We start from the raw sequence: 23,439 nt of genomic DNA, 5'->3' as shown, positions 1-23,439 counted from the left end.
CTGTGTTTTATAATCCTTTGAAGTAACTGTTACTGCAGATTGAAATTAAAGAGATTCAACTTCTATTTTATCTGTAAGATTTTTGACTCTGTATCTCATCTCCAGTTGTTCTGGTAGGTGTTTCAGACTCTTAGACATAAAGCATGTCAGGATTTCTGATAGTCATTATTTTACTTGGAAAGTGATCAGATACCCTTTTATATGGAAAGAGATTTTCCTCCTCTATCAAAAAAAAGAAAGAAAAAAAAAATCCCCAATTGTCTTAAAAGCAGGGTTTCAAATGCATAAGGGGGAAGGGATGGTTTGTCAGTTTATATTAAATAATGTGAATTTTTCCTTGTAAGGGGTTTTTACTTCTGTCCCAGTATAAAATTGGAAAGTATTTGTAAATAAACTAAAAAAGCTTATGATCAGATCAGCTTATAGGCATGACTATTGTAGGGCTGCTTCAAGTAGTACGATTGAACTGAGTTTGTTCACCTAAATGATATTGTAGTTGTGTTTCTCAAAGAAATGTGGTTTTAGCAAAATTACGCTCAGCTGTGGTGAGGCACATGTAATTCAACAAGAATATGATCTTTGATGTAAAACTGTGAGCCTCGTGTGAAACACTGACCTTTGCATCCCAAATATGATCTCATCTTGACTTAGCTTGCACTTGTTTTCCTTCTTGTGCAACTGCTGATTTGTCAGCGACTCATCTTACACCATTATATATCGCCTTTGTTATACTAGATAAAGAAGTATTCAGCTTACAGCTAGATGAATGCTTGAGCAAACCAAGTGTTCAGTAAAAGTGGTTTTTCATAAGTCACTGTCATGTAAATTCATGTCTCTGTTAAAACCAGTGAGTGAAGATTTGTTAAAGAATTGCTGTGTAAAATAACTTTTTTGCCCATAGTTTTAAATAAATCTCTGCATTCTGAGTGTGACTTGTAAAAGAGCATGTCACAAGTCACATGTAGCCATGTGTCAGTGAAATGTCTTTGTCTTTATTTACGAGATGCTTATCTAAGAATGGGTATAGATAAACAAGAACAGTTGGACTTCTGAATTCACTGTCTGCTATTTAAAGAGCTGTCTCATAGCCCAAGAACTAACACAAATCCAATATCTACAAATATAGAACTTTTCATGTAAATAACCGACATGTATATATAAGACATTAGTCTCTTAACTTGTAGTAGTCACTACCTTCCGTCACAAGGAATGACCTTGTGCTGATGGTTGTTCAGACACAGAACAGCCGCTCTGCCACAGAGTGCAGACTTCAGGTTGAAATGAGACAGCAGATAAATCTAAAAGAGATGTAAGAAAACCATAATACTTTGAAAGCTACATAGAAACTATTTCTTATTCTTACCATTCTATAGCATCTTTGGCAATACATATATGTAGGTGCTACTTTTGGATAAAGAAGTACCTGAGGTTTGTCCATGCTTTTTCCCTAAGATTCAGGGTTTTACTGATGTTCAGCATGAGACTGAAATTCCTACACGTCCACAGGGTTGTGGATTAGTGAGAAACTAAGTGGAATTAATGAGAAGCATCCAGTTCTGAACGTACAAACAAATGTTTACCGGATCAAGTTTTTACTGAAGTGAAAGACTCAAGTGTCTGTTAAAGAATGATTTATCACAAAGCTAGAAACACAGGCTGTTGGTTCTGAGTGTTGATTTACTAATATTAGAGTGAATTTAACAAACATGGGGCTGTGGTGTTGTATCCGAGTTATGGTACTTTTAATTTGGTTATGTGGTTCAGATCCAGGGATAACATGTGTCCTGATAAAAGGATATTGCAGAATCAATTCAAACATGCAGTATGTTTGTGCTGTAATACGGAAATGGAAGAAAGGCTTGCCAGCTGCCTGTTGAACAGCATTGTAGCTTAATGCCTGAATCCAAATTTGTCAATAGATACTGTTAAAATATTTACAGGCTTCAGAAAGGTTAAACAGCTGTTATAGAAGAGAGAAGAGCTTTTTTAATTACTGAGCTTTTCTTGATGAAAGAAATATATGTAAGGAAAACCATGTCTGAACAGTACAGATAAGCATCTTACCTTTAAAAGTCGTCATTTGTTTAGATAACTTTTCCAATTGATCTTCTAGTAAATGGGAGAATGCAGTAGAGGATGGGAGATACGATGGAAACACCAAGAAATTAAAACTATATTTTAGCGGTTTTTTTCTCATCATAAATGCTGTTTCAAGTTTGACATCTCACTAAGGCTCCCCCATGCATCTGCAGATCTAAGCATTAGCTGTTAGATTTCTGCGCTGATAAGTATTTGTGTGTTGATGCTTCCGCTGATATTTAAAGCATTTGTGACAATCTATTTCTCTGATTTATGGTTGAGGATTGCATGTACCTATAGTAAGCAATAGGAATAAATGGCATTAAATAATTGTTTGACCATTGGGTAACACTGCTAACTATGGCTATGTAAAATTAGGAATTAAATTTAACTGTAAGAATAGCTAATTATACCAGTATCTAGAAGCAGAGCATATTTTAAAACAGTCAGGATATTTAAAGATTAAATTCCAAAGGCTTTAAAGGCTTTTGAATGCTTTAGGTAAAGGATATTTGAGGAAGGCATAAACAAAACCTTAAAATAAATTCATGGTTAAATACTACTTTTACATAGTACAAAGAGAGCATAAAATCAAAGCAGATGCTGAACCTTTAATTATCCAGTAGATAGCAGTTAGGCATAGAAAATACACTTTTATTTAAATAACTATTTCTAGTAACTCTGGCTTTTAGACTGAAGTTGTGGGGGGGATAGGGATGAAGAGAAATATTTGAGGACATATTCCTGAAGTCTGAATGAAAACAGTGAATGAATTTGCATTTAATTATTAATGTAGGGAGAATTGGTACTCTTTGTATTGTCAGTTGTCATTCACCAGAACCTGCCTGAGAAGCTGTAGGAGTATCACAGAAGACATCTAAAAAAAAATAACAAGGAAGCGAAATCAGAGGTTGAAAAGGTAGCACTTGAATTGGAAAAAAAGAATTCAGCATTAATGCCAGAAATGTCTATGAAAAGCAAAGTGAAAATGAAGTAGTGTGAGTCTGACTCCTTCAATAAGGATAGCATCATTATTCTTTTAGTATTAGTAATAAGTAATTCTAGGAAAATATTGCACCTTCATATGACTTACTGCCAGTTTTCACTTGGAATGTGGAAGGAGAATTTAGGAACCAAAAAGTTTTAAAAGTTATTAACACTGCTTTTTCTAAAAGCATCATGCAAAAAGGGTAAATGCTTGGCTTCTGTGGAAGAGCGATGGAAATGTTAACCGACAGTATACGTGGGGCATCAGGTCAGAGTTTCCAGTGACATAATCTTCATAAGCTTTGTAGAAAGTGGTTATGTTAGGTGTGGGCTGCTTGTAAGTCACCTTACCAACTCTGTCAATGAATGCTTGGCTAATGCATTCAGCTGTATAAAAATCGGTATTCATTTACTTGTGCTTTTGCTGAATTTAGGACTAGCTGGAATGGACACTTTTCTTGATGAATGACTGAAGCTTTATGAGGTGTGTAGGCTGTATGTTTTAGCAGGTTCTGAGAAGCAAGGAGGGAAAAGGTTTTGTTTGATGTTCCAGAATTTAATTCAAAAAACCCCAAAAAACAGTTTTTAGTTAGATTTGTAGTGTTCACATGCTTTCAAGGGCAAACTTGGAATTTGGGAGAGAAAATACCATGATGAGAAGGATGGTCCTTTAATATTTGTTGTGTATAAATTACCTAAAATACAAAAAAAGGTCTCAAAAATGGCAGTGAGTACAGTGGCTCAGGTATGACTTCATGCCATTTTTTTTCTCCTGAGGACCCCACATCATTCACTGTACTGGATGGGTAAAGCTCTTGGAAATAAAGCAGGGTATAGAGGACAGTGGTGTTATTTGCCAAAATCTGACCTCAATATCTACGTGTCATAATCATTTAAATCTGTACTGGCAGAAGTGCAGGGGATACTAAACAGCAGTTGAACAAGTAACACAAATTCTGCTATGCCCTAGTTTTTGAGTCTGTTTTTTTTTTTAAGGGTGCTTTTGAAAAGTGAATTTGGGTGAGGTGTTTTTATACCTTCACTGTATGGTTCAGCTGCCTGGTGAGGCCAAGAAGACAAAATCAATGAAATTCATAGATAAAGAAATACAAATTTGCTGTAGTTAAATTTGATGTAATCTTACTACACTTTGAAACAAATACAGATGACTTTTTGACAAGCTGTACACAAATTCTCAGCCTTTATCTGTTGAAAGACTTGACAATATTTAGCTATTGATATGGTGAAATAATAGGCTGGTTTTACTGTTGTAGCACCATCCTGCTTCCTTTCAGTCTGTCTGTGTTAAACTTTTCAATCACACAAAGTTAGAAACTTGATGGTGCAAAAGTTGTCTTTTGTGTGTGTTGTTGCTAAAACTCAGCGCTTTTCTCATGTAAAACGGCAGCATAACTTCGAGTTTCAAAACAATCAAGTGTTAGACTCTAAGCCTTCCCTAAGCTATAGTTTAAATTTTCATTAAGTTTAGGCTGATCTTGGCACTGTAGACTTTTGACACCATGTTATTTTAGTTGTCTTAGAGTTGTTTAGGATGCTTCTTGTTCCCTTAGGCTTAAAATACGGCTTCCAGATTTTACTGCTGTTGGTTTGTTATTTCAACTTTGATGGAAAAAGTGAATGTTAATAGAATGAAATATTCCTGGTAAGTACCCTGTGCAGTGGACTCTAGAAGGCAGAAATACTGTATGTCAGGTTGTACATGGAACTTGCCAAGCGGTACTTTCTATCAAATGTGAAGACATTGAAAATCAAGTTAACTAGATTCATCCTATGGACGGTATCAGTCGCATGCCAGTTCCAAGCTACAAGGCTGTAATTGTGTTGTCATTCATTGAAAAACAACAACAAAAAAAAAAGAGCAAGAGAAAGAAAAATAGAGGCTTTAGTCCCATTTTAGTAAGAAAACTAATTTTGTTTTTCCTGTTTTGTTGAGGAGCTGAAGTAGAAAGGAAATCAAATAAGACCTCTCAGATAATGGGCTTTTTCTTTAACTTAAGGCATTAATGGAAGATTAGTGGAAGATTATAATTATTTTTCTTGTTTTGAAAAGAGAGAAAGTATATTGACTTTGACTTCTGGTGTTTGTGAGCTAAATTTTGTAATGATTGACACCTATAGGTTTATTTTGGTATAAATCTCTATGCTAAATGGAAATTTTTAACTTGCCCCAAAATAGTTGTTTCTGCCATGATTCACTGCAACTCCCACTTATAAAACAAAACACATCCCCCTTTTTCTTTTAATTCCAGAAATGGAGCAGAATGCTTGTGTGAATTTTGAAAAAGGACATTTATAATGACTTGCCAGGAGCCTTCCTTCTTTTGGATCAACAACTGATTCAGAAATTAGTATTGCGGTCAAAATGAAAAGTTGTGTCCAAAGGTGGTTCCCTTGACTATTAAAATTGATTGAATTTATCAAGGCAATTTAGCCAGTTTCAGACAGTTTATCATAAAGTCTTTTATTAATTCTAACTGCATTGTTGCTATAATGAGGCTTTTCAGGTTTTATTCTGGCATTTTACAGATTTGAAAGGTTCATGAAAAGCATAAGCACTTTGACATATTTTGGAAGAAAGGCTGCTAGGAGATCTCATGCTGAAAAGGTTGCTTTTTATGTCTGCAAACGTGAAGAGGAAAAAGCTGCCTTAAAGCAAACCTTGTAATCCCCCAGTGAAGAGTTTATTTCAAACAGTGTTGAGAAATGTTCTACCGTTCTGCATTATGCAGACTACTTCAGTTAGTTTTAAGACTATTAAACTCACCGGTGATCTAAGGGCAGTAGTATTTAATGTTTAATTTCCTAACGTCATTTTTGGTAGGTCTGATTCAGCCTTAACACCAATGGATTGTTCTTATTTTAAATATAATGCTTGGGGATGGCAGATTAGTTACCATAATACCAGTGCCAGTGAGATTTCATGGTAGTGCTTCTAAACTGAAATCCACTTTGAAGGTTGGCTGACTGCTATGCACAGTAGTCAGACCAGGCTGTCTTTTTGATGTTAAATTTAACGACTTCAAACAACTGTCTTGTCAAACAAGTCGAGCTTGTCTCCCTGTTGGACTCTGAACTGCCCTGCAGGGAATTTTTGCCTTTGGAGCATGGAATGTGACACTGCAAATAGCCTCGGGTGGGTCCAGTTTTTGTTTTAACAACTAATACTTCCTGGATGTGGCTATAAAAATTGTATTGAGCTTTGCCCTTCCAGTTGTGTCTGTTTGCTTGAAGCCTTAGTAGGGCTGGAAGTTATGGTTAACTCTAAAAGCAACCTTTGTATTGATTTGAAACCTTGGGTAAATGTGCCTGTATTCCACAGGTGTGGATCTAAACACGTTCAGTGGGAGGACTTCAATGCCAGTTTTGTGTAAGATGTTTTCATTTAACTTAGTAAGCTGTAAGAATTCAAAACTACCTGGCTTGTTAGGAGTTTTGAAAATGTTATTACTGGTGCAAAAAATTCCTGTTGACCTTCTTGTATAGGCAAATAGTTACTGGGGAAGAAAACCCCGGACATTTCTTTGTCATTGATTTCATCAATCTTCATACAGAGTAGAGAAAGCTATTGTGATTTCTAGATAATTTAGTATATCAAAGACAAGAGCCTGTCCAAAGTTAGTGAAGTTTTTGCTTTTAGTTTCTTTTCACTTCATTGCCTTAGAAAATGTTGTATCTGTCAGAAGGGCATTAGACTAGACTTCTCTACTGTTGGCTGTGGTTCAGTGTAGCTAAACACTAAAGTTGGTGTTAGCATTGAGAGCTTGTTTCCCAGTTCCACCAAGTCTAAGGGTAGCCTTGCTAGAGTTTATATATTGCAACTGTTAAAATGATGACTTCCTGGAAAACTTGGTAATTGTTTGGCAGTGTCTAGCCACAGTATTGTTGCCCATACCATATGTACACCAGTAGACTGGTTCTATTCAGCAAATTTTTTATTTCCTTTCTAGTGTAGTATTAACTGTGTTGGTTTAAAAACCCCAAACAAACCAACCAACCTCTCCTGGATGTTTTATGATGTTTTTTAGGGTTTTTTTGTTTTTTTTTTTTTTTTTTTTTTTTTTTGTGGTTTTTTGAGTTTTTTGGGATTTTTTTTTTTGGGGGGGGGAGAGGTAGAGGGAAAGGGGTATTCCTGTTAGGAACACAATACCACTTGGGCCTGGCAGTCTGTCCAAGTGTAAAGAGCTATGGCAACTATTATGGTGCCAAGAGGATCTTATGAAGACGGAGGCTTAATGGCTGGTGGTTTGGGCTTTTTCATTTGGTTTTGGGTGTGTTTTGTTTAAGAAAACAAGAGGCATTTAAGGAAGTCAAGGAACAAGGAAGTATTTTCACTTTTAGGTGCTCTGAGCTACATTTGATTTAATAGGATTAAAATTTTTTTTCTTTTTTTTTCCATTACTGCAGGTGAATAACTGTTGCTATGGCAGTTTCACAGACCTTTGTTACAATATGTTGAGCTCAGATGCCGAAGCTTAGGCTCTGCAGACTTGTAACTATCAGCTACAGGACTTTTTACCTTTTAAATAATTATTTATTTATTTATTTTAGACTTGCACATATCCTTACAACGACACTCTCTTAAAATAGCCTTGTCAAAACTCTGGTTGTTTCGGTTTATTGTTATGAAGAGAAATAGTGAAATGGCTAACTTAAGATGGATTTTAGCTTCTTGGAATTTTAAGCCTTGGAGAAAGTATCTTCCAGAAGTTTTAAGGCATGCAGTTTCTGTATATGAATTCTTATTCAAATAAGATAGAGAAATTTGTTTTGAGTGAAGCAAATTGCATAAGGCAAGTTTCAGGTAAAATAAATAAAAAGATTAGGCTTGGGGCTTAGAAAGGTGCAAGGTTTAGAAAATCAACATTATCTTCTAGTGATTGGAAAGTTGTAACTGGTGAAAGGTGTTTTATTACCACATCCAGGTTTTTTCTGCTTTTACTGCTGTTGTACAAATCAAACATTTCCTTCTGCATTTCCTGCTGATCTCATAAGGCATGGCTGCAGAATGTGTGTGACAGGACTGGGAAAGAACACCAATCTAAAATTGGTTTATCACAGTTTGTCCTTGTGGTGTATTATCAAAAATACGTTGCTTTGTATGCTGTGCTTTACCATGAAGACATGGTATGTCTTCAACCAGCACTGCAGAACGCAACTTGGAGCTGTTGTCTGAGGTACAGGCTCCAGCTACTTGTCTGCAGAATGACAACAAAGGGAAATCATGAAAGTGGGGAAATAAGAGAATGTGTTCCGTAGATTTCATGGCTTTTACTGGTAATAATGCATCTGAGCAATTAAGATGCTTTACTGTGGTCTGGCTGAGTTACACTGCTTCCTTAGGAGGACTGCAGATACAATGGAGTAGCTAACGATTTATAGTGTATCAGTTGGAGCTGGGGTTGCTGTTCAGACATTTGTTGCTCTCAGTAGCAACACAGATCTGAAGTATTGCCATACACATGGAATGCAATCTTCCGCCATGTGGTAACACAGATACTTGTTGGACTGCAACATATACTGGCTTGGAAAGTTGATCTGGCATTGAAGAACACAAATATGTTCGTGTTGAAGATAGGTCAATTTGTGTTCTGCTGTTAATGTGCTTACTGCTTCTGTCGTGGGAAAAGAGAGGATAGTTGAAAAGGTGGGTAGGGAGAGAACTCAACACAATTAAATTCTAAAATCCACTGAATGTAAACTTCAGATTAAATGGCAGCAGCTGACCTCAAAAAAAAAAAGTTTAGTTCAAGATAAAGATGCTGGGTAGGATAACTGCAGTGTACACGGTGCACAGGAAGCAGCTGATGCCCATTACTACTGTCTGGTTTAAATCTGAAATTAGAAATGTAAACCAATATAAAAAGACAGTTTTTTGTCCTCAACCAACACTCTTCTGGTTCAGGAAAATACAAGATATGTTTGGAACATGTAGGCTGGTCTTCAGAAAGGTGTGTATTGAGCTGTGTTTTAGGATTGGACATTTTTGTTTACTTTCCCATGGGTAACATTTACCATTGTAAGTTTCCTTTCTTAAAACTGCTTCAGTAAAATTTGGATTTCTTGCAGCTTTCCACAGGTGACTGGTGAATGGGGCCTGGGCTGATTGCTGCTAATAAAGAAAAAGGAAAACCTGGGCCAGATTCAAAGTTTGAAAGATGATTTTAACTGAAGTTTCCAACATCTTTGAAATAATTTATATGTCTGTAGCAAAACTGTTGAATATTGGGTCATTTTTTTTCTGGAATGATGTCCTCTTAGTTTGTAAGTCTCCATATTTGTTTCTGGAAAGGTGGCATACTTCTATTAGGTGGTTTGTAATGGAGATTTATTTCTTAGTGTTTCTTATGTTGCTAAGTGATCTTGTTTACTTTTTTGCCTTGATGATTTTGTTATTTTTTTTCCCCTAAGTGCTGTTGAGTTTGTGCTATTGCCTGGATTTGACTCAGAATGAGTCAACTATTGTGTACGCAATTTACTACTGGCACATTCCAGTAGCGTTACCTGGTATTTTGATATCAAAGCTTGATTATTTTAATAACTTGGAGTAATATTAATAGGCTGGTAGGGGATTGAGGTAGAAGGGAGTTAAATATTGTGCTGCAGGTAATGATCAAACAATACTGCAAATCTTGGTTTTTACTAGAATTTGGAGGAGTTTAGTGGTAAAATGAATTGAGTAGTATGTGCACTACAGGTAAGCAAAAACTTTTAGCCTTTTGTAACGTCGGTGTCCTATTCTTGCCATCTACATAATTGCTTTTTCTTGCATATTTTGTCTGCCAATATTCTCTCTTGCTGCTAGTCTGCACTGATAGTCTTGCAAAGGTATTATAGTTTAAGGGTAAGGAGGTTTAATTTACTCTTAACCTTTAGGCTATATTATTTAGGCTATATTATTAAAAAGGAGCAAGCAGACATTTAATCTAATTTTGTTTTTTGTCCTTCCATTTCCCTCCTCTCGTTCACAGTCTTTTGTTAATGCAATTTTAAGTCTCATAATGACATTATTTGCACAACTTCCTTCATGGCACGCAACCAAGAAAAAAATGAGTTTTCCTACAAAAGTTTACTGTCAGCAGTTAGTGGTGAGCCTTACCTGTGTCAACGAATTATTTTAATTTGGGAATACGAATAGGATCAATTCAGTAATTCATGTTATATTTCAAGGAGAATTTGTTTGTGCCAAGAAAAAGCTGTTTGTTCAACAGGTAAAAGTCAAATACGTTCAGTTTTGCATATTATCATTAGGGGCACGGGCCCATGCATATGGCAAAATTGCTGTTGATTACTTCACCATGGATGTTATTGTTTTGTCCTCTGTAGCCTGAGCTATATTGTAACTGCTAAAATCATATCCTGGTTTTCCTCATCTTTATGATGCTGTGAAATAGCTTGCATGTGGCTAAAGTAACTTGCTGTGAATGACAAAAAAGCTAAAGCTTTAAATAGGAAACATTGTTTTAAAAAGCTGTGATGTCTGCAGACAACATCTGCTGCTCCTAGCTCATTCTTTTCAGGTATTAGCAAGTCTTACCTCTTGCCCATCTTTTAGTTTGATTTTCAAGGTGTTTCATCTCTAAACCTTTGAAATGAGCATTCTGTACTCGCCTGATTGGAATAATCTACCTCTGTAGTGGTGGCTTGGAAACCTTGAATTTATTCTTTATCTCAAAGCTTGCTTCATTCTGTATGTTGCAGTTGCATCCTGAGGGCAATTACTAGGTATGTGTTAAAGATAACTGTTTGGTAGTTCTGTGCATATTAAACGTGAGGAGAAGGCTACATTACACTTACAGGACATAATACTTTCTAGACAAATTTTTAACAGAAAAAGAAAGGGAATGATGACCAAAAAAAAAAGAATTGAAAAGGGAATAAAGTAGAGATGAGGAAAAAAGATTAGGAATGAGGGAGAAACTGGGAATAAAGTGGAAGAAGGGAAAATAAGACAGAAAAAATAAACAAGAATATGTGTTAAAGGCAGTGGAAGCAAATAATTAGACAAGATATGTATCTAGTTGAGGGTTTTATTTGACACCTGTTGTCACAATATCTGAACACATTTCATATATAATTAATAGTGATAGGTGAATTGTGCCTGCGTGTTTCTGACACTTCTTGCTTGAGTTAGAGGGATCTTTGGGGGTATAGAGAAGGGTAAAGCCTAGAATGAGAAGGGAATTCCCATGTTTTAATACATGTGGAAAGACACTCTGAGAAGAATTTCTTCAGATTCTGGATTTCCATTTTTATTTTGTTCTGCCTGCCCTCCCCTCCGGAGGCTCCTTTGTAGGTAGCAATTTTGCACTGACAGGACCCTGTCGGACAGCCTTTCTTGGCAACTCTTTCTGCTAGCTTGACATAGCTCCAGAACACTGTGTATGTTAGAGTTATTCACAGATTACTCTTTGATCTTAACACTGCAGGGAAATAATTGGTTATTTGGGAATATCTGTGGTAATACAAAGGCAACAAGCGAAAGAGAGGAGATACAGAAAAGGGAAAAGAGAAGGATGAAAAAAACGTTTAAGACTTTTGCAAATTTTTATAAAATTTTGAGTACATCAGAAACAATTTAAAATCTAGAATACTTCAGGCAAATATTTGAAAGTTATTTTGAAGATTATTTATAACATAGAATGTGGGACTGCATGGATGTGTATTAATGGCCATGACTGCACAGTCCTTGAGGAGGAATACATTACCTACGGTCTGGCAACTTGCTTTTGAAAATGAAGCAGCTTGACATCTAAAGTGACGCTATCTCAAATGGCATATTTTGACAGTTTTCCTGTGGTGACTTGCAATGGTCTAGTATCTATGCTCCCTTCTGGCAATGGTGCCCTGCCCTGAGGAACTGCTGGTCATGAACAGAGTCTGTATGCTCTGTGAAGATCAACTAGGAAGCCTAAATTTAAATTCCTATCTGTTTTATAGTTATCTAGTATACAAGGCACATGAAAGTATCCTCCTTTCCTGCATCGATAAGCTATTTGGTTTGAGCTTTCAGATGGGAAACAAGTGAGGGTGACAGAAGAATGTATAAGAGGTTGTTCAGTTTCATTAGACATTAAAATGGCAGCAATGCCTCAGGCTTCTTAGGTTGAATTGATGATGACATTTCTTCTTCAATCAAAAGACAGTAAACTAATGTACTGCAGTGAATCTGAGTTTTACAGTGCTTTTACTAAAACTTAACTTGTTTTCCTTCATAATCCCAAGTGTGGTACTCCAACACTTCAGTGATCCAGTTCCAGAGTGAACGGAGCCGAATTTTCTGTAAAAATAAGAAAAACAAAGTTGAAAGCTCCTTAGCATCCTTCCCTAGCTCCCTGGGGGCAGACATTTTTCCTATACAAGTTGATATTGCAAGGTGGCTTCTTCAGAGCATATTCTTAATGTCCCTTGAATTTCTTCTGTGTTAGAATACCCTGTTATACTTTCTTCATAGTGGTTTGGGGTAAATCATGAACACGGTTTTGGAAATACTAAGCTTGGACATTTCAGGTTTAGGGTTACCAAACTCAGAGACGACTTTTCTGACTACCTTGGAATTGCAAAGGTATGACCCTGAATGTGATAATATTATAACAATGTGGCGTAAGAGAAGCCTTGTTATTACAGCAGATAGATTAGTAAAAGCTAGAAGAAATACATATATATATTTTGGTTTTTTTTCCTAGTGTTATCTTAGTCCTGTTACCAACATCTAGTCAGCCAAATGCTTCTGGCATACAATTTACCTGTTGCTTTTGCTAGTGTTGTCTGTTTGGCAATCCTGCAGGTTCTAGTGTTCGTCCTCCCTTCTGATAGTGGTGCCCAGCCCTGAGGACCTGCTGGTCATGAACAGTCTGTGTGCTCTATGAAAAACAGCTAGGAAACATAAATTTAAATTCCTGTCTTGTTTTATAGATATTTAGTATACAAGTCACAAGTTCTGCATTGTCTCTTGGAGCACTCAATCTAGCTCTTATCTGCTGCTAGCTGCCATATTGATCAATGATTGAAGCAAAAAGCAGATTATTTTGTGATTAGGATTGTCATTGGAGTTCTTATTTAATTTTATAAGCCATAAAGAGTGGGGAGTACTAACATTCATGCTATCAAGACTAGAATATACTAGTAATTTTATAAAACTGGTAGGTATTACTCTGGAGAGTAAGTAAAGATTGTTGGCAGCAGGGAGGAGAAGCTAAAATGCTTTGGTTGGCATTGGTACCGGGAAGTAGAAACACACGAACTAATGAATACAGCAAGAATGTCACATCAGCACGACATGGCTGAGAATTTAAAAGGACAATGGATTTTAAATTTGAATTCTAAAAATCTGCATATTCCCTCCTTTCTCTCATTGAAATGCATTAAAAAAAAGCATTCCATTCAAGTTAATATTACAGAGTTGTTGACAGATTATCTTGAGTGCAATATTGCCTAATGTTCTGTTCTTTTTTACAGAAAGATCCAGATTACCTGAAGCTGTGGCTGGATAGCTTTGTTTCTAGCTATGAACAGTTTCTGGATGTGGACTTTGAGAAGCTGCCGACTAGGTATGTAGAACTACAGACCTGTTCATCTTTGATATCTGAAACAGGCCTGGCTGAGAGCCCAGTCTTGTTCAATGTCAATACTGCCTTTAAACAAAAGAAAGATTTTCCAGTTGTTGAGTGGCACTCCTATTCTTTTGAAGGTCAAATCAGGTTGAGAATGATGAAACTAGGCAAATACTGGTGTTTGCATTGTATCAGGAGATGGCATGAGTATTCACTTGCTCTTGCTCATAGAAATATTGTTCCTTGTGCATTTTTTTAAATAAGAATTCATGAAGTGTTGCATACGAAATAATACTAGTCAGTGTTGGTGCTTGGTATCTGTATCAGCAGTGACTGAAGTAAAATGTAGGTAAAGGGTTTTGTAATTTTATTTCAGTTTGCTTTAAGATTAAGGATGAGATGAAATGCTTAGCTAAGATATCAGAATCTTTCATAGAAAATCTTTTAAAAAATGTGTACAAACGATAGACTTTAAAGTGGTTTCTTTGCAATCATGAAGACCTCAGTTCAGGGCAAGAATATTGCTGACTTCACTCGTGTTGCTGACCACAAGTTCTCAGATATAATCATGAGATTGAAGTCTAATTTCAGAGTTCCATGTTTAGTATTTTGAGTTTGCTGTCTTCTAAGGATTGTGTTTTGAAGACTAACTTTGCAAGTGAGGAATAGAAACTTAGGCACTGGATGTTTTCTCTTGCTTTTGAGACGCTTGCATGAACTAAGGGTTTTAAGGAAGAACAAACTCTGTGGAATTCAGAAATCATGAGAAGTGGTGTCAGTATTATAGCTGATACTGCTACTGGTGTTTGAATGCAAAGAATGGCTCTCCCTCCGTGATGGCTACAGTCCAAGCCCTGTTGAAATCAATGGAAATTCTTTAATGGGCTTTGGATCAGATCCTGTTTGAAGTGTAGGCGATAGCCTCTACTGTTACAAGGAAATAAAGAAGACTGCAACTGGATCTGAGTGAATAAAAACTGGGCTTCTTGGCTCTTTGTATTAAAATTTTCTGCATAATGCCTATATGAATGTAAAAGATGGTGCAATTACTAAGAAGCAAGACCTTCAACTTAATTCTGTGCTCTTTTGTAAGATGTGTTTTCTTTTCAGTGTCAAAAATGCGTCTTACTGTGTTAAGGAAAAAGGTTTATCCTTTGGCACAGGTTATCTTTAACATACTGCTTAATATTGGAATGAATAGCGGAAGAGAAGAATGCCTTGGTACTCTAAAGTTTCTAAGAGTTCTTTTGCTTTTCTGTGTTGATGGTTTTTGAGTTTTGGGGTTATTTTTGGTGGTTTTTTACAGCAACATAAACAAAAAACACATGAAGCCTAGTTGTGCAGAACAATAGCAGCATCTTCATTGTGCTAAATGATGGCTTAGTGAGCGTAAAAATAGTGTATTTTTCTGAGGTTAATGACAGGATTAGTGATTTAGCCTGGAAGAATAGGCCCATGTGGATTTAGACTGATTTGTGTAACAGATGTAGAGAAAACGTATCAAAACAGTACAGGGATGAAGGCAGATCAGTCCTGTGCTTTGATGGCTGGATTAAAAATTATACTCTTTGAGAGCAGATATTAGAATTAACAAATAATTGCAATTTCTGCCCTTATTGGCGTTTGTGAGATAATCAGGCGTGTGAGAAGTGGCATCCTTCTGGGGTTTGTCAATTTATATTGCAGGCATTTACATTGTGGAACTGATATTACTAAGGCCACAAAAAAGAACAAGTAGGTCAGTGTAGAACCAACAAATGCTGATTTCCAGTGAGTCTTTCCTTGGGGCCATAGGAACCTGTGGACTCGAGCAACTCCAGTAAAAAAAGTTATTGAATAAGTAGTTCTGTCTTTTGGTCTTGGAAATAATACATGATGCTAGTAAATGAGAAACTGAGTGGACTAATACTTTGTTTTGTTTTGAGTTTTTTTACCTATATAAATCTTAGTACGTTTCACAGCTACATGCCTGAATGACCTTGTGTACTGAAGGGCAAATGCCAGGAAATAATGAGAAACTGTGTAGGGAGAAGAAAGCTTGTGCAGATTGCTGGACAAAACTAACCTTTTGGAAGACAGGCATGAAGTTTTGTGTCAATGTAAAACATATGTGGGTTTTTAGCATCCAAGAAAACACCACTTAAGAAATGTAATGAAACTATTAGTGGTTGCGTGGGTGTTTTTCCTTCCTGAAAGAAGGACTCTGTGATTGGCACTGTCACTTACTGGTTTAACTGATAGGAGTATTTCTTCTATAAATTAAAATATATAATTTCCTGAAATCTGCTTTGGATATCTGAAAGATGCTACATAGTGCAGAATTAGGAAATCTCTAAGTAGAGGATGGGTGTATCCAGTGGTATGATTTGACTGTATAAGTAGAGCTTTTACAGTTATGCAGCTTATAGGCTTATACAGCTCCATCTTTGTGCATCTAAGTGAAATGGTTCATTAATGGTGTTCTTGATGATTTTACTGAAAAGGTGAGGTGATTTTACTGAAAAGGTGAAAATAGCTATGGCGATGGCTTTGTGCATTGAGCATGAAAGATTTATAGTGCCTGTCCTTTTACTATTATTCATTTCATATGTATTTACTGTGAAAAGGATAAAACCTTTGCCAGCTGGCGGGAGGTTTTTTCCCCTCATTGAAGGAGAGGAATTGTCATTTGGGCTAATACTTTTAGAAACAACAAAGGCCTCCAGAGTATTCTCATGCTCTTTTTTCTGCTTTTGGTTTGCATGATCTCAAGCAAAGCAGCTTAAAGGCAGCTCATGTGAAGTACCATAGAAACTGTACTTGTTAGTTTATTGACTTCAAACCCACATAAAAATGATGCAGGAATCGTGATAGGAATGCTGATTACATGGTTTCATGGTTGTTGAAAAGTAAAGCCTGGTTTTCTACAGCACTTTGTTCCAAAGTGCTTAACACTGGTGGAGGGCGGGATGAAAGTGCCAGTGTGAGTTTGAGCTGCAATAGGTGAATACAATTCAGAGAGTAACTTAACTTCCTTTCAGACACCTGAGATGGCAGTCTATATTGCTGCATAATGTTAATATAATGCAAGGAAATTATAAACAAAAAGAACCCAAATGTGTCAAGGTCTTCCTCATATGTATGAGGTAGAGTACCAGCAGTTGAATGTCAGTTAAGATATGATTTTTTTTGAGATTTTTGGGTTGTGGTTTTTTTTTTTTTTCCCGCTTGCTTGCTTGCTTTTGGAAGGCTTGGTTTACGCAGCTAGTCTTGGGGAAAAGTTAGGACTACATGTCCACAAATTTAACTTCCACATTTTTGTGGTGATACAGTAGTAATTTGCTCTGGGGTGAAAAGAAGTTTGATTATTTATAAACATTTATATATTTTTACATACTCTATAGTATATTCAGTTTTAGTATTTCTTGTGCCAGTCTTGCATAAGGCAGTGAATGCTCATGGGTTGTGCAATAGCACAGTCAGGCAGCTACTGCAGAGAAAACATTCTTTGGGACGTGAGGCATGAAGGGTATGTGGTTTGCTCTCTTGTAAAGCATTTTATGATCTTACTGAAAAAGACTTGATGGCCATTTTAGGGAAATTACTTCTGGATATATAATTTCAGCTGTCAAAAATTATGGATTTCCTAATACAGAGATAGTGAATTATCACGTTATGAGGAGCCATGCTTGTAGTCCCAGAGGGTATGGATCTGCTGGCATTTTGAGGGGTGAAGCTGCTGTCACTGAAATTTCTTTCTTGGCAGTTGTGTTGGAAAAAAGCAGTTGCTTTTAATTTTGTGGTCAGTGTCTGCATCAGTTTAAAGCCGAGGCCCTATAAATAATTCAGAAATTTTTAACACAAATTTTAAAATTCTGAATCCCAGGATCTGTAAAGCAAATTGCACAACTCTGTGAAGAGGCAAAGGAATCAACAGTATTTAGTCCTTCGTGTATGTATGGGTTGCACTTGTTTTCTAGGATGTGGGAGCTTGCTGTCACTTGCACCTGTCTAAATTTGGTCTTAGTTCTTCCCTTCTATGTAAGCTTCCTTTTCAACTTTAGAACCTAAACAACATATTGTTCTCCATTTCCTGCAAATAATTGGTTATCACAGTGTTTAGTGTCAGTCGTTGCATTTCCCCACACTTTGATGCTTATTCTTGCAGAGATACGCGTATGCAAGTGTCATATTAGTGAGTTTTTGAGCTAGCTGAATTTGTTTGTTGTAGTTTTCCCCGTCTTTAGCCATGTGTAAGGCTTTTGTAAGCTGTAAGGCATTTGCTTGTGTCTTCCTTTTCCTGTGTAGACTTCATAGAGAATGTGTCAGATTACACAGCTGATGCTAGAGGCAAACTCTCTTTAGCATGTGCACCAGTAGATAAACAGTATTCACCCAAGAGAATGTTCTAACACACCTATGTATTTCCATACTGTTGCTGAAAGTGGGTTTCTATATGGCTGTAACTAGATTATTGGTTTAGCTACTGGTGTTGTGATTTTCTTTTTTTCTTCCTTTGGTTCTTACTAGTATATTTCTAAAAATGTTTCAGTTTAGCGAAAACAATAGGCAAGAATACCTCATGTTCTTCAGGGCCATGTCTGGCCTTGGTAGAGTTGTTAATTTTAACAGCAACACAACAGTCTTTTTGACTCCTAAAAATAATTACCTAGCAGAAAAAAAATTCCTAATTTGCTGGGTTAATGATATCCAGAAACTAATAAGGATGGGTGATTTTTTGTGCAAAATTGGTGTGCCAAGACTCAGATTTTTGAGATCTCCCTCTCTTGCATATTCAGACCCTGGTTTTCACATCTTCCTTTGTTTAATCTTATTCTGAACAGCTTTCTTTTTGTATTTAATCTTAGCTTGCATGGCCTTTTAATTCATGTAAGACAGGCATGAGGTTCGCTGTGGATGAGTACCAACTGGGCTTCATTAACTATTTAGTAATTGCTATCTCATTTATTTGGACACTTAGTCTTCAGCAGAAAGTTGAAAATGTTCCCTTTGAGTTTAGTTTTCATGTTTCATTCCATTGTGGCCATCCCTTTCCTTATTTAGGGATTTCCCAGGCCACCCATTTACCTGATGAAGATCATGCAATTTCTCTGTGGCAATTAAGGCAGATCATTGCATGGAGGAGCATTGAGGAAAACACTTAATGAATTTTTAACACCTTTTCTTTTTCAGTGGAGTTCATTGCTGGGGAAAAGGAAGCTCAAGCTGGCATATCGCCACCAGGCTTTTCCTTTTGGTTCATTAGGAAGTGTTTGTGAGCCATCAGTTCAGCAACCTTTCTTATAGAGGCTTATCAGAACATTACATGAGCACCTTGAAATTGATTGGTAGCATGTCATTTGTATGATTAACAGTTTTGTGTGTGGTTTTTCTCTTTAGGGTGGATGACATTCCTCCAGGAATATCCCTGCTTCCTGATAACATTCTTCAGGTCCTCAGGCTCCAGCTGCTACAGTGTGTCCAGAAAATGTCAGATGGACTAGAAGAGCAGCAGCAGGCTCTCTCACTTTTACTTGTGAAATTCTTTATCATCCTTTGCAGGTATTTGTTCTGATTGTTACCTCAGCAGTGCTATTGTTTCATTAAAGAAATAGTGGTAATTGTGGAAATACTTCTAAATGAAAAGACATACTCTAACAAGTGTTCGGTATGAAGTAACTTGAGAGAGAATTGTACAGGAAGAACTGTTTCACATTCTTAACATGCTTGTAATTCCATAAACAGTTTGAGAAACTGACTGGTTACACTATTAATGCAACTGGATTCCTTCTGAAACTTCTGCCTTATTTTGTAATTCTGTTGAAGCAGGTGAATAAAGTGGTTTTTGGGATCTAATCCTCACTATTTCTTCAGTCTTCTATTATAAACTACATTAAGAGAGGAAGGGAATCTCCTTTTCTGAGGAATAGTTGAAGCAGCTTTTAAGTCCACTGTCTCTCTTTATCCATGCAACAATACAAGAGGCTCTAGGGCAGTGTTTGTTTCCTGGAATATTAAATGTAAGCTGAGTAGGTGGTGGTAATGTGTCTGAAGTACAAACTATTGTCAGTCTTTAATTGCTGTAAAGTTCTCCGTACGTCATCACTTCAGGATCTCAAGATCTTTATCACTTCAGTATCTTTATCCTCAAGACTGAGAAATAACATGTGTATGCTATTTCCTTATTGCTGTTGATTTATTTATGTTCTAAAATAATTCATTAGTTGTTTGTTTTCCTTGGGAGAATTTAAAGTGAATAAATGCTTCTGGGTAATATGTTTGCTAAAGTTTTAGAAAGTCTATGCACAAGTAATGTGGGAGAAGTGGAAGTTGCTGTCTGTATTATCAGATGCCATTTCTGAGCTTTCTATTTAGAGTGTCCTGGGAATCTGCTTAACCTCTGAAACCCCAAATTCCGGATAGAATTGGCCTACAGCAGAGTGACTGGGGCCTTTCTTTTCCTTCCAGTTAGAAGAAAACTTGTGAGCTCTGTTGTTACTGGGACAGAAATAAACATTTGAGTACATGCAGTCTTTTGGAGAGTATTTTTGAAATGCTGATATACTTTTGTATGGTTATAGACAGAATACTAAAACAAACATTGTTTGAACTAGCCTCAAATGGTACACTGTGTACATTTCTGTGGTTTTTATGTTGTCTTCATAGAAATTTGGCTAATGTGGAAGAGATTGGGATGTGTTCATACATTAACCATGTTATCACCATGACTACGTTATACATTCAACAGGTATGTGATTAACAATTCTCATCTTATTTTTTGCCATCCGATACTTCCTGCTCCTGCTTATGTGATACACTTTTTCAACACTAGTGTTGTGTGGGAAACAATTTGTGGGCTCAGAACTGTTCTGAAGGAGATCGAGATGAATTTTCAACTTGTAGAAATCTTCTGAACACTGCTTTCTTTTTTTTCCCCTCAGTTAAAAAGCAAAACAAAAGAAAAAGAACTGGCAGATCAGACCCCCATAGAAGAATTTGTGCGACATGCATTGGCTTTTTGTGAAAGTCTCTACGATCCATATCGAAACTGGAGGCAGCGAATTGCAGGGTATGTGTGGATTGGAACAGGATTATAAATACTGTGGTTGATGATAACTTTAGATGAACAAAATGTAAAGTTTCTGAGAGAACTACTGCTGCCTGATGTGAAACTAAAGTAAGAAGTTGTTGCCTCTGTATTACTACATTGTACAACTGTTAAAATTGATAGCCTTGAGCAGTTAGTAGTGTGTTTAAGGATTTTTTTCCTCCTGAAGACACACTCTTTAGAATAGCATTAATGAAATAATTTTTCTACCAAAATTAACATCATGCAGCAGGCATGCTAAGAACTGAACTTCATTGCCACCAAAGTTGTCAGAGTAATAATATATCCCAAGAGTACTAGTAAATCCTGTTTCATTTAGTGGAAAGCTGAGTTGTGATGCTTTTTGTAAGGTGGAAAGTGTAGAGTGCCAGGAAATGGGCTTTTGGCAATGCTTAATTTCTGCCATTCTAGGTACAGGCCCTGATCTTTGAATCTGCTAGTGGTTCACTTTATCTGCTATAACTGGCTCTTCAGAGACCTCTTGCAAATTTCTGTGAGGTCTTTTTCTTGCACAGTTCTCCCTTATGAGCCCCAACTTAATTACGATAATATTAAAAGTACGTAGTCTTGTATAGTTAAGACGTTCTTCTGCTGTGTTGTCAAGAGCTGAAGTTGTTGTTTGCTCCTTGCTGCTATCGAATGATAGAGCTGCTTTTCCTTCAGGTTCTCAATTTTATTTCCATCAGGACCATTTTGACATGCATGAGATATTAGACCTGTGCATGCAAATAACTAAAGGCATAGAGAGATCATGTCTTATGTTACCTAGTCTTGTAAAATCTCAGGTCCATTCTCACAATATATATTCTGTGACTTATGTTTGTGCAGCTCCATGCAAACAGAGTGGGGGTGATGTGAGCTGTCTGCCTTGGCTGCTGGGGTTTCTTTGTAGCTTGAAACCTGCAGTATGCCATAATACTGCATGGGCTGCAGGTTTCACAAGGCTGTTATGGAAACAGAAGGTAGTATTCTCAATAACAGCTTGAATTATCGTGGACAAAATTTTAAGGAGCATGTAGGGATCACAAGTTCTGGTATTTCTGTGCAACATGAGAATTCCCCTTTTCCAGGACAGAGCATGAATTGATACCAGTTCTCACACATGGCATGCCAGCATACTGCTAAGCTGTTTTCAGATGTCGTGTAGGCAATGCCAGCACATTTCATGGTGTCTTAAGTAGAGTATAAGTACTCAAAATCAGCAAATTTACAACCAGTGAAGGTGTACAATTTGGCAATGAATCAATATAATCACACCATTAAAAAGCGTTCTGCTTTCTGGAACTGGATATGATTTAAATACCTTTCTAAAGTTATGATATATTTACTGGCAGTCTAGAAGTTAAAACAAAATTAAAATCGAGGATATACTAAGAGGTGTTTGGTTGTAACTGACCAACATGAAGGTCCTTCCATTGCTTTCTCCTTTCAAAAACTGGCCTATTTTTCTAAACTGGTGGAACAAGGATGCCAAAAGGGATGGGGAGGCAGACCTGCTTGAATTAGGGCAGAAGAAGTTATTGAAGATCACAGTATATATATGTTGCGTTTTTGAAAAGTTCGTAAGTGTATCAGTAGAATTATATTCCTTTAATTTGATGGTGTTGTCATGTCATTCCGTGCCCTCCTCCCCCAATGAACCCATAATAATGATTTGTGTCCATTTCAAATTGCATGCTGAAGAAATTTGGCAGTCTAGCTGGTAACGTAGTTACAGTAAGCAAGGACTAAAAACCAGCTTGGTGGCACCTAAATCATATTGTATAAAGCTAAGGTATTTCTAGCAGTAGAACAGTAAATACAGGATTAGCTGTGATTCATTTTTCAGGATAAGATATTACTATACTATTTTTCTTGATCCTGTAGGTGAAAGATAACTCCTGACTTTTGGCAGTGTTTTCTATTATGAAGTCATAAACCCAAGGTATCATATCTGATTTCTGTATCTTTTTTTAATGTAATTGCAGGCGTTTCCTTAGTACGGTTGAGAAGAGCAGACAGAAGTATAAACCAGCTTCCCTCACTGTTGAGTTTGTCCCTTTTTTTTACCGTAAGTATCATCTACAACGTGTTTAAAAATAGTTATTGAAGGAATCAACTTAGTGATTCCAAGTTCCTTTCCACTAAGAATTCCTTATAAATGTGAAAGCACCTTGCTTGCTTTCTGAGGCTGAATGAAGTGGCTTGGTTTGCTTGTTTCTTGCTCTGAGCATCAGCATCTTGCCGTTCTTACTCATCTTGGAAAGCTTGATTTTTTTCAGACTTTCTTTCAGTGCCTAATGTGGTTTAAGAGGGTTGGTTCTCTAAATTGCCAACCTCTGTATTTATTAAGGTACATACAGTGATTGAATGTAAGATCCCTGTAGCAACTGTAATGATAACTCACATGGAAAAATAATCTCAGGGAAGTGTTCATGCATTTTTGTCTGTTAATACGATTTAATAGCTAGAAAAAAGGCAACTCTGTGCCATCCAATGAGCAAATGTTCCTTGGACTACATTTTTGGAAACTGCTCTGTTTTGTGTCTGGTTAAGCCATTAAATATCATGATGGCTACTTTGGAATTCATGTGTTCTTACCATTACAGATTGGCTGTGTGGAAAAGGAAGACTTATGTGGCCACGTTCTGTACTTAAATCTTGGGAAGGTGGGATACCCAGCTAGTTTGCCAGTTTAACATACCAAATGGCTGGTGACAGCAGAGTTGAAGCAGC

The 23,439-nt window shown here is 36.7% G+C and overlaps 1 protein-coding gene across 8 annotated transcripts in view; it reads left to right on the top strand.

Annotated features, from left to right (window-relative positions):
• NBEAL1 (neurobeachin like 1) overlaps positions 1-23,439 on the top strand; it is an 82,982-nt gene that overhangs the window by 4,820 nt on the left and 54,723 nt on the right. For all 8 annotated transcript variants that reach the window (XR_004389921.1, XM_030487983.1, XM_030487980.1 and 5 more), the window contains exons 3-7: positions 13,543-13,634; positions 19,017-19,178; positions 20,283-20,364; positions 20,558-20,685; positions 22,692-22,774. Coding sequence is in view for 7 of the 8 variants with exons in the window: in XM_030487983.1 (XP_030343843.1) it covers positions 13,543-13,634; positions 19,017-19,178; positions 20,283-20,364; positions 20,558-20,685; positions 22,692-22,774 (547 nt within the window). In the remaining variant the exon portion in view is untranslated. The remainder of the gene's footprint in view (positions 1-13,542; positions 13,635-19,016; positions 19,179-20,282; positions 20,365-20,557; positions 20,686-22,691; positions 22,775-23,439) is intronic.

The sequence above is a fragment of the Strigops habroptila genome, chromosome 5 (genome assembly GCF_004027225.2).
Source record: "Strigops habroptila isolate Jane chromosome 5, bStrHab1.2.pri, whole genome shotgun sequence".
NCBI classification, from domain to species: domain Eukaryota; kingdom Metazoa; phylum Chordata; class Aves; order Psittaciformes; family Psittacidae; genus Strigops; species Strigops habroptila.
The sequence above is the reverse complement of the archived record's forward strand: the minus strand, read 5'-3'. Positions and strand labels throughout refer to the sequence as shown.